The sequence below is a fragment of the Oncorhynchus clarkii genome, chromosome 24, assembly GCF_045791955.1.
Source record: "Oncorhynchus clarkii lewisi isolate Uvic-CL-2024 chromosome 24, UVic_Ocla_1.0, whole genome shotgun sequence".
NCBI lineage: Eukaryota > Metazoa > Chordata > Actinopteri > Salmoniformes > Salmonidae > Oncorhynchus > Oncorhynchus clarkii.
In genome coordinates this window covers 9,450,101-9,461,393 of record NC_092170.1, presented here as the reverse complement: position 1 = coordinate 9,461,393, position 11,293 = coordinate 9,450,101, and the positions used below count along the sequence as shown (strand labels likewise).

General features: G+C 44.3%; 1 protein-coding gene across 1 annotated transcript; it reads left to right on the top strand.

Annotated features, from left to right (window-relative positions):
• Positions 1-3,468: 3,468 nt before the first annotated feature.
• On the top strand, positions 3,469-9,813 carry LOC139382540 (tumor protein p53-inducible protein 13-like). The gene is made up of 9 exons (XM_071126639.1): positions 3,469-3,836; positions 4,079-4,156; positions 4,391-4,426; positions 4,739-4,797; positions 5,103-5,181; positions 5,315-5,443; positions 5,974-6,153; positions 6,590-7,367; positions 8,161-9,813. The coding sequence occupies exons 1-9, from the start codon at positions 3,738-3,740 to the stop codon at positions 8,274-8,276; spliced, it is 1,554 nt and encodes a 517-aa protein (XP_070982740.1). The 5' UTR covers positions 3,469-3,737; the 3' UTR covers positions 8,277-9,813.
• The last annotated feature ends 1,480 nt before the right edge of the window (positions 9,814-11,293 follow it).

The following is an 11,293-nucleotide window of genomic DNA, read 5'->3' as shown; positions in this document are numbered from 1 at the left end:
CTATTATTCTGACATTTCACATTCTTAAAATAAAGTGGTGATCCTAACTGACCTAAGACAGGGAATTCTTACTCGGATTAAATGTCATGAATTGTGAAAAACTGAGTTTAAATGTAGTTGCCTAAGGTGCATGTAAACTTACGACTACAACTGTAGCTTCATGGGAACTTGACATAATGAGGGAACTTGAGGGAATGAATCACAAACTGGAAAAAGGCTCATCACCATTTGAAACATGTAATTAACTAAATAGAATTACAATATGCTATGGCCAAGTTGGACCATCATGGTAGCCTACATAAGAAGAAGAGGGCACAAATAAAAAGTGAGGAAATGGATAAAAAAAATCTGAGGTAACAGATAAAAAATCAGAGAGAATTGATAAAAAACCTGAGGAAATGGATAAGCCATGCTGGGTTTTTTCTCCACCACAACACCTAGCTCTGTGGTAATGCCTACAAATTGGACCATTTCTCTAAAAGTACCAGAGATCCCACTCTGACCATAAAGCAGGGTTGGCCCTCCTTTTGTAGGCCTGATGATCACTTTCCAAAAACGGGGCCCACGTCCAAAAATATAAATAATAAATAAATATACTGTTGAGAGTTGGAAAAGTAGAATACACAAGGTGCAATTTCGAAATTCGGTTGTCTAGCAGCAGTTTTTCTCTTATGTCAGTCACTCAATTAATCCGACCAGGCGTGTCAAGGGGGCCTGACCTCTAGGGGGCCCCCATTGATTTTGTTAGTCCCCCTCACTCAGACATTATATCGAAGTAATGGCAAAACGTGTAGAATTGCAGGAAATTAGTAATAAAAATTGTAAAACCTTCTCTTCCGCCACATGGCAATATGTGTAGAACTGCAGAAAATGAACTGTAAAACTAAAATGTTTCTCTGTGCCATCAAGACACGGGGCTAGTCAAATGTTTTGTTCGCAGAGTACAGGTCCCTACCAACCAAATCTCGCTTAGGGCTCCCAAAAGCCTGGGGCCGATTGCACAATTTGACTGTATGTGTGGGTATGGATGTGGGTTCCAAGGTCAACACCCTGTAAGGGGATCTGGGGCATTTTTAAAAGAAATAGTACATCCAATACTTTGCTGATATTTTAGTCAATATAGCCCAATCAAAGCTCAAATATCAATATTTTTATGTATTACTTTAAATAGCAACAGCTGAAGGCAAAAATCAACTTCTCTGGTTGAAAACGGCCTATGTGGCAATGATACTAGTCAGAAACATTTATTCCAATGCCAAAATTGACTAAAAAGTGTAAGTAGGCTAATTTCTGTGAGATTTGTGCAACTGAGATCGTCACGATTTACATGACGGTTGGGTTTGGATTACATTCATGCCCACATGAGACCATTGCCTGGCGCAGTCTAATCACCCCTGGCAGTAATCAAATGATCTGAAGCACAGCTGCCCAGTGTGCTGCAGTGCATGCTATCCAATCGCTCACCAGAACTAACCATTAGCACGCAGCGCCGCGGACTTGTTTTGACAACGATATATAGACAAGACATCGTCGCAAATGGGGTCTAATTAGGCTGAAGTTTATATCATGAATAAATTTATTCAAGTCTTGTGTTGGACAACCTGGAATCAGAGAGGCTGATTACTTTGGACTTTTCTGACATTGATTTTTCTACTCCAAAATGAATACAAATGTAAATGATAATGACACCATTTAAAATAAACACTTTCCCTCTATAAATGAGCCCAACATCATATATTAGTCCATATTATCAGGCAGGTGTGCTATTTAGTAATAAGCATTATCACCTGTAGCCCAACTGATGCAGCATAGTGGCTATTAATAAATAGGCTGAAGCATGGGCATAAATATGCGATGATAAGATTCAACAATTAAATGCACGAGGACGCCCTGACCAAATTAATGCATTGAATAAAGTTACGCATGACCATGGAATAAAGTATGTGGACACCCCTTCAAATGAGTGGATTTGCCTATTTCAGCCACTACCCGTGGCTGACAGATGTATAAAATCGAGCACATAGCCATGCAATCTCCATAGACAAACATTGACAGTAGAATGGCCCATACTGAAGAAATCAGTGACTTTCAACATGACACCATCATAGGATGCCTCCTTTCCAACAAGTCAGTTCGTCAAATTTCGGCCCTGGTAGAGCTGCCCAGTTAACTGTAAGTGCTGTTATTGTGAAGTGGAAACATCTAGGAGCAACAACGGCTCAGCTGCAAAGTGGTATGACATACAAGCTCACAGAACCGGATTGCCGACGCTGAAGCATGTAAAAATCGTCTGTCCTCGGTTGCAACACTCAGTACTGACTTCCTGCCTCTGGAAGCAATTTCAGCACAAGAACTGTTCGTCGGGAGCTTCATGAAATGGGTTTCCATGGCTGAGCAGCTGATCACCATGCCCAATGCCAAGCATTGGCTGGAGTGGTGTTAAGTTTGCCGCCATTGGACTCTGGAGCAATGAAAATCTGTTATCTCGCATGATGAATCAAGCTTCATCATCTGGCAGTCCAATGGACTAATCTGGGTTTGGTGGATGACAGGAGAACGCTACCTGCCCGAATGCATAGTGCCAACTGTAAAGTTTGGTGGAGGAGTAATAATGATCTGGGGCCGTTTTTCATGGTTTGGGCTAGGCCCCTTAGTTCCAGTGAAGGGAAGTCTTAACCCTACAGCATACAATGACATTCAAGACAATTCTGTGCTTCCAACTTTGTGGCAACAGTTTGAGGAAGGCCCTTTTCTGTTTCAGCATGACAATGCCCCATGCACAAAGTGAGGTCCATACAGAAAGGGTTTGTCGAGATCGGTGTGGAAGAACTTGACTGGCCTGCACAGAGCCCTGACCTCAACCCCATCGAACACCTTTGGGATAAATTGGATAAATGTGGAATTGAGTAGGACTGTGTGGTGTAAAAGCACAGAATGCCAGTAGCTGCCTGGCGCTTTAAAGTGGGTAAAGAACTTCTAATCAATCATATTCATTGTGGTATTGTATTGAAGGGATCAAATTTAGTCAATTTTACACTGGGGTGTAAAACTAGGAACCAAACAGCAGCAAATTAAACGGGAGGAACCTACCTGAATTTGTCCAAAAGAAACTCATTTTCGTTGCAAGGTTGCCTACATTTAGGCATAACCTTTCTGGTCAAACATTTGGGGAATGGTGAGAGGACACCACATTCTATAAGCCTACTCACTACATGTAATTGAAAGTATTTGTTCATCTTATTAATCACATTTTAAAGATGAATTTTGAGGTGTGGATTTCCCATAGGGATTTCCACATTAACATTTGCGGACAGTGTTCTGTGTTCTTGCTGCCCTCAAGTGTTCAGCGTTCAGATGGTTTCGTGATAATCTGGCGCCACCATGTGGAAGAAATTAGTAGAACCCATAGACAAAGAACCTACATTTTCTGTCCCCTTTGCGATGCCGTAGCCAGTGTTAATGGCACGATGGTAGAAAAGGAGAGCTTGGAATATAGTATTTTGTCGGAAACCAGCTTTAAACCGCATCAATGCCTCGCTTTGCACTGGAGAGGGCTTTCAGTAGCTCGCGCTGATGGTCCTAGCCGTGGGAGGTACATGGATGGGATGATCCACATGTTGACTAATGGCTGTTCTGAAAAACAAAATGTATTTAGCTAAAGAGATGAAATCAAATGATACATCCCAGAAGATCATCACAGCGCGGTGACTAGCGCACTCTCCATTGTGTGCAGCAGAATGTCTCCAAGGGTGGCGACTCTGCTGTCCGGACTGTGGCTGTTCTTGGTTCTGTCTTGTGCTGCTAGGTCGATGTGGCAAGCCTGTGACAATGGGAAGGTACACTGTGAATCATTCTAAGACTATTTTATACTGACATATGTCACTTCACTTGACTTTGTATTGCCTGCTTCAAGTATAATTGTTAGACGATCTGAACAACGACCACGAAGAAAAATCATAGCTATCACAATGCAATGGCATGATTAATATATGTGCCATCGATTGTATGTTACCACTCCAGACAGCAAGCAAACTGTGGCAGTTTTGTGTCTGTATAATGTGTTTTCTGTGACTGACAGCTCTTGCTGGGGAGAGACCTGCCCCTGTCAGTTGTATGGAGCTGTCCTGTGATTTCCTGGCCAGAGTCCACTACCCAGGTAACCATGGAGCTAACCACTTGACCTATTGAACTACTGTTCCACATAACATACAGACCGACTGGTAGTAAACTACTGTAAGCATGAGTTACGTGTAAACTTGAGCATTTCTGATTATGTCGCCTATTTATCTTTTGCACTTGGCTTCATATTGTGCGTTTGTTGTGTGCATTTCCCCGAGCAAATCCGTTGCTGGAACACAGTGCAAACCAGGTCTCTCTCCTCTGTTTGCAGAAGATTCCTAGCATTGAGACAGCGTATCCCCCACAGGTAAATCAATCAACTTGTCAAACAGAAAGCACAATGAGCTAGCATTATCTTTCGTTGTGAACACATTCTTTCCAAACCCTTAGTGTAGCTATTACTGATAGTGATAAGTATTTGGAGTGACATTCTTTAGACAAAAATACTACTCCCGGGCCCCGTTCTGCAGGGCACAGCGTTGCAGAACGTTCACGTGGAGATGTATTGTGTAGAACTCAACGTGCCTCTCTGACATGTAGAATGGGAAATCACGCCTGGTCTCTTCCTGACATTTGTATCTGATACATATGTCTGCCCTCTTTTCCTGTCTGACCTCAGCCGATTGAGCACGTCTGCATGGACACACCCATCACCTACAATCACACTATCCCCAACAGGTAAGATGCTGCAGACACACACACACACACAGGAAGTGTTACATCACCAAGTATGCAAAATACACACTCACCTGGGAACCTGTGTGAAATCCCATTGTCAGTTAAATATGACTTTGTAATAACTCTTTAATGTGACAATGTAATAAATGTATGTAAACAGCCAAATACATTTTCTGGGCAAGTGACAATCATAAATAGAAACCGCTTCTGACTTGCATGATGGACAAGTGCCTCTGAGAGCTTAATGTCGATTCCTGTCTTGCGTTCCATTTACTATCCTGTCATTATGTGGGTGGTTTGTGTAGTGGCGCTCACCGGACTGTAGGGGCAGAGAGTGGAGAGTACCTGTACTGCCCCCCTCAACGCTGGCTCAACAACCTGCAGGTAACCACTAAAACCATGACCACACACTCACAACAAACCTCAGAGATAGCTAATATTTTTCATTAGTCTAGTATTGCCATAACTGATTGTCCAACTCTAATCAGCCTCTACTGGTGTGTGTGTGTTTTTGCAGCATGGAGCAACAGTGTTGCTGTACCATCCGTGTGCTCCTGTTCGTCAGCGTGACCTGCTGTCTGTCCTGGGCCACTGCTGTCTGTCTGATTACATCATAACGCCACACCCTGACCTCAGCAAACACAGAGTGAGTGAGTCACACACACACACACACACACACACACACTAAAGACAGTCTCAAAGGAAACATTACCTTTACTTACACTAAGATATCAGTAGAAGTAATTTACCATCTACTCTGTACTAGCTTGTGAATTGACTGATATCCCAATAGAACCATCTCCTTACCAATAGGATTCTAGAAAACCCACAATGGCACTCCGTAGTGGCTTAGTTGAACCCGATTATAGATTACACTGAAAACAGACGACAACATGTCTACTGTGACAGCAGGGCATTCAATTGACATCCCAACAGATGCATAGACAAAGTCGTGACGGTGAAACAAGAGACCAGAATGTTCCTTCTAACAATGGGGAACACAGTAGAACACATATTCAGTGGCATGTCATTGAAATGAGGGTTGTGTTCAGTAGGGCACACAGTTACAAAACAAGGAGGAAAACAAGCGTTTCTTATTGGATAAGCACATCAGTTTTTTTCCATTTGGTGCCTACTGAACATGACCCTGTGGGCACTGAATCTCTCCTGTTGAAGCCGTTAGCGCTGGTGTCCTGGGGTCGCACTCTGGAGCTGTCCCAGGTGACCACTCCGGAGGTCTGTGATTGGCTGCAGTTGACAGCGGCACACGGTAACAGTGGCGATGTGGGTCCAAACAGGAAGTATAACTTGCTGTTGACCCATCCTGCGGATCACAAACACGCATACCCAAAGAAGGTGAGCCAGAAGACAGAGAGAGGAGAGGGCACTGCATGTTTGAACATGTGAAAGACAGTGTAACGCAGTGGTATTCAAACTTTTTCAGTGGGGACCACACTTTTTTTGGCCAGAATTTCTGGGGACCCCATTCCACCCCAAATCTAATGAAACAACCATCAAATCTGTACAATTTGATTTTCACATCCACAAATGACCTTCAATTCATTACATTTTTATCTCTCTTATCCAAATTAAAAGAACCAATGTAGATAAAAATACTCTGAAAATATATACATTTTAGGTATTTGGCGAACCCACTAGAATTTTCCACAACCAGGGTCGCGACCCCGACTTTAAATAGCACTGGTGTAAAGTAACATGATGTCCCGACGCTGTCGTTCGATGATTTGACTGTATGATTTACGGAGTGTGCCTATTTGTTGATCATCACCAGTCTCGGAAGCAGTGCTGTGAGGAGACCCTCGCTCTGCTGCTGGATGGACAGTTGGAGGTGACAGACTGGAGGAGAGGGAGGGTCCGCAAGAGCCGAGCTGCACTCGGGAACGAGGGGAGGGAGAAAGAGAGCCGGACCACCGTGTTGCCGCCTCTAGCAGTCACCAAGACCAACAGGACCACCCTGGACAGACCTGAAGCACAGGGCCCAGCCATAGTGAGGGCTACACAGAGAGATACGGACCAAGGACTCAAAGTGACTCAACCTCGCCGCAGAGAAAATAACACGGATGACAAAGAGCCTAGAGGGAAAGTGAGAGAAACAGACTGGCTGAACCAGAACGAAGCAGAGGACAAGAGGCAGAGCGGGAAACCGCGAGACATCCAGGGGAGAGGGGTGAAGAGCAGCAGACACGAGGGAGAGAGACAGCCCCGTAACTCTCCAACCGAGAGGGTAAAGGCTCTGTCTCAGAGTCGGCGTAAGCAGTTGGCTGTCACACAGGCGAACAGCCAGGACAGGAGAGCAGGCTGTGATGGTAGGGTGGGCCACAGCGAGTGCACTGAGACCGTAGCTCCGCTAGGGGGCGCCGCAGCTGGACCCGGTGACAGGATGCTGCCCACTCCGCGGACAGACGAGGCGGTGTGGGCGGCGGCGGCGTTGGGCTTCCTCCTGGTGCTACTGGCACTCTCCATGCTGCACACCCGTCTTTACCGCCAGTGGCGCACAACGCCCAGCATGTACTGGCATGACCCCAAGCAGGATTACGACAGCGTGGCAGGTGGGTTCATTTGGACTTAAACATCCCCCCCCCCCCCTCCCCAACACACACTTCTTAGGGCCCTATGAAATCCACGTTTCATAGTGTGGACGGAAGTACAGAATGCAGACATTAAAACGGAATTCAACCATATAAAAAATGGATTGAACTTAGAGCGTTTATTCATTTGCCTAAGATTAACATAATACATCAACATAATACATCAGTGATTCGTATTTACCTGCAACTTCCTGAAACAGCACAGTGTGTGGGGGGGTATTGTGCGCATGCATGTACAATATGTCTACACCAAAAATATGAACTCATCACGAGGGGCCATAGTTGCTCGCGGGTTTGCATATCCATATCCACATCCATACCCCCCCCCCCCCCCCACACACACACACACCCCCACATTGTGAGCAAAACATTTTAATGACCCCCCCTCTTGACAGTGGAGGTAGTTTTGGTCTCCATGGGGTGGAGAGAAATGTTTGCAGTTTTGAATATATCTGAGTGAGACTAACACAATCTACGGGGGCCCACTGGCTGGTAATTGGAACATGATATCATGTTTAGATAGTTTAGCGGCTAGCTAACTTAGCAATCTAAAAAATGTTAGCTGACATGGGCTAATTGACTCACTATCAGCGACTGACAGAGCAAAAAAGCTGATGGACAACCACATTTCAAAATTGAACTTTGAAGTTGAGACCCCGAGTTCCTGATTTTTATTTTTAAAGTAACATTTGGGGGGAAATTGATCAGAGGGCCTTAAAAAGGTTAAAAAGTCTAGTTGTGTTTTGTGTCTTAGATGTGATCCACAGGAGGCTGAAGATGCCAGGGAGGAGGAAGAGGAGGGTGTCCAAGAGCCGACGACAGGAATGTGTCCTCCTACCACCCAGCTCCAGCACAGAGGAGGACGAGTAGAAACAGACATCTGTTTATTACACCCATCTTGTCTTTAGCCCTGGGAGAAGGAAGGACACTGGGACCTAAAAGCAGGGTACTCCCATTTGCCTAATAACACTGCTCTGTTGAAGAAACTGAGCATTTTATGGATTTTTTAGTAAGGAGACCTCCGATTCATCTTCTATCATATTTTAGTATTTTAACTGTCATACAACACTCCATAGTATAAAACCCCATTCAATCAGATCTCATTCACAATCACCACCAATGATACCATTTTACTACGCATTCAATTGTTCTCGTAGGGGCCGATTCAGACTTAGAAGTGCGTAGGAAAGGCGTACATTTCCTAAGTAGTTGGTATTCAGGCTTGCCATATGAAGATTTGCGGGTGTGGCGCCAACAGTAAATGTAATTCAACCCCGGAAAACACCCACTGGTTGGCCGACAGAATTGACAAGGGAGTTTTTGTTCAATACATTTTCTGTTCATTTATCTAAAGTAATCCCTTTTAAATATGTGTTTGGACAGTGAAGCTAACCATTTTTATTTTAGGACAAATGTTTCATGAGGCAACCTTTTAATTTGCGGGTATTTTCATATCTGTTTTACCTTTTAGAAATGACTTCTCCATTTGAAGTATTGGGACAAATTCACTTAGTGTATTAAAGTAGTCAAAAGTTTTGTATTTGATCCCATAATCCTTTGCACTCAATGACCACATCAAGCTTGTGACCCTACAAGCTCTTATTGTAGGAAGAGCATATGTTTCTGAACACTTCTACATTAAATGTGGCTGCTACCATGATTATCGATAATCATGAATGGATCGTGAATGAGTGAATACTAACCTCTCCTGTTATTGGAAATGGTGAGAGGTTAGCATGTTTTGTTGCAGCTTATGTCACCTTCTCACTCATCATTATTCACCATTTGTCTTAATCATGGCATTATCAGGATTCATTTGGAAGTGTTCAGAAAGAAATGTACTCCAGTCATCCTTCATCCTAGTAACCCTGTACCAGATGTAGACATTTAGTATTGTAAATAAGAGTATACACATCTACTTCTGGTACAGGGTGGGGGGAGGGAGGGAGGGGGTTAAATCATGTAATATATGATGGCTGCAGTGAATCAGGACATGGACAGAGAGGATTTGTATGTGGATTATTGCTCGTCTCCTACTACACTACACAGCCAGTGTACTCCTATGAAGCTATTGGTTGGAAGCTAACCGTTTCAACCACAGAAAGAGAGATTCTGTTTCTATGCTTTGAACGACCACAGGATATGAATTCCCCGTTCCTTCGCAATTGTGGGAGAAACCGATTGAACATGATGTTGCTATGCATGGTAATGAAAACACTTGGGAGCAGCAATACCCTGTGAGGGCTTTTTATTTGTTTTTAACTACTGTGTGATGTTTACTAGTAACCCTGTGCCAGATGTAGATGTGTATACTCTCTACAATACTAATGTATACATAGAATAATGATCTTCAGTCATATCCTACTAAGTAATGAAATTACAACCGTGAAAACAGGTTACCATAATGGAGCAGCTGTAGCCATATACAGTGTACAAAACAGGAAAACCTTCCCAATATTGACTTCCACACCTTTTTGCTCTCAGAACTGCCTCAATTCTTCAGGGCATGGACTCTACAAAGGGGTCGAAAGTGTTCCCACCGGGATGCTGGCCCAATGCTTCCCACCGGGGTGCTGGCCCAATGCTTCCCACCGGGATGCTGGCCCAATGCTTCCCACCGGGATGCTGGCCCAATGCTTCCCACCGGGATGCTGGCCCAATGCTTCCCACCAGGATGCTGGCCCAATGCTTCCCACAGTTGCCAAGTTGTCCTTTGGGTGGTGGACCATTCTTGATACACACGGGAAACTGTTGAGCGTGAAAAACCCAGCAGCGTTGCAGTTCTTGACACAAACCGTTGCAACGTGCACCTACCACCATACCCCGTTCAAAGGCACACATACACAATCCATGTCACAATTGTATCAAGGCTTAAAAATCCTTCTTCAACCCGTCTCTTCCTCTTCATCTACACTGATTGAAGTGGATTTAACAAGTGACATCAATTAGGGATCATGGTCTTCACCTGGGCAGTCTGTCATGGAAAGAGCAGGTGTTTCTTAATGTTTTGTAGACTCAGTGTGTCTGTCAATAGAAACTTTAGGGCTCTCTTATGCCCTGGTCAAAAATAGTGCACTGGCCTCCTGCGTGGCGCAGCGGTCTAAGGCACTTCGAACGGTGTTTCTTCTGACACATTGCTGCAGCTGGCTTCCGGGTTAAGCGAGGCCGGGTGTTAAGAAGCAGGGCTTGATGGGTCATGTTTCGAAGGACGCATGAAATTAACCTTCGCCTCTCCCGAGCCCGTTAGGGAGTTGCAACGATGAGACAAGATCGTAATCATAAAAAAATTAAAAGGTGCACCACATAGGGAAGTGTGCCATTACCATTGAAATGGTAAATGTCTGTCCCTAATAGGCTTCAGCATGTCCAACATCACGTCCTCGAGATCGTTAGTGTGTACGCGTACCAAGTAGTGCACTACTTTGTAGTGGCCCATATAACCTCTGCTGGAAAGATTCTTCATGTAAACCGAGAGAATCTGTCTGGACTGAATGCGGAGGATAATGAGCAGCAGTGGTTCTGGCGCTGGTCATTTGTACAAATCCTGATTTTCTCAGGTGTTCGCATCTTTCATATTTTGGTATGAGGGGGGGACATTTGGCCTGTAACATGCGAAGAGAGAGGGTTCTGCTCCCATCTCTAGCATCTCTTCTCAACACGTATGGGCCCAGAATTTAATCGAGCAGCTGACAAATGTGACACTTTAGTTCTGGGTTAACCCGAGATTATGGCCCATAGGGTTCTGGTCAAAAGTATTGCATTGGAAAGGGAATAGGGTGCCATTTGGGACACATCTACCATTACTATGTAATGAGCTGTGATTAAATGTTAAAGACTTCAGACATAAAAGCTAACAACCTGTGAAATCATTCACACCAAGAGGACGG

Coding starts and splice junctions, on each gene's coding strand:
- LOC139382540 (XM_071126639.1), top strand. CDS start 3,738: ATGTCTCCAAGGGTGGCGACTCTGCTGTCCGGACTGTGGCTGTTCTTG. Junction 4,157..4,390: donor GGCCAGAGTCCACTACCCAG/GTAACCATGGAG, acceptor CTCTGTTTGCAG/AAGATTCCTAGCATTGAGAC. Junction 7,368..8,160: donor GGATTACGACAGCGTGGCAG/GTGGGTTCATTT, acceptor TTTGTGTCTTAG/ATGTGATCCACAGGAGGCTG.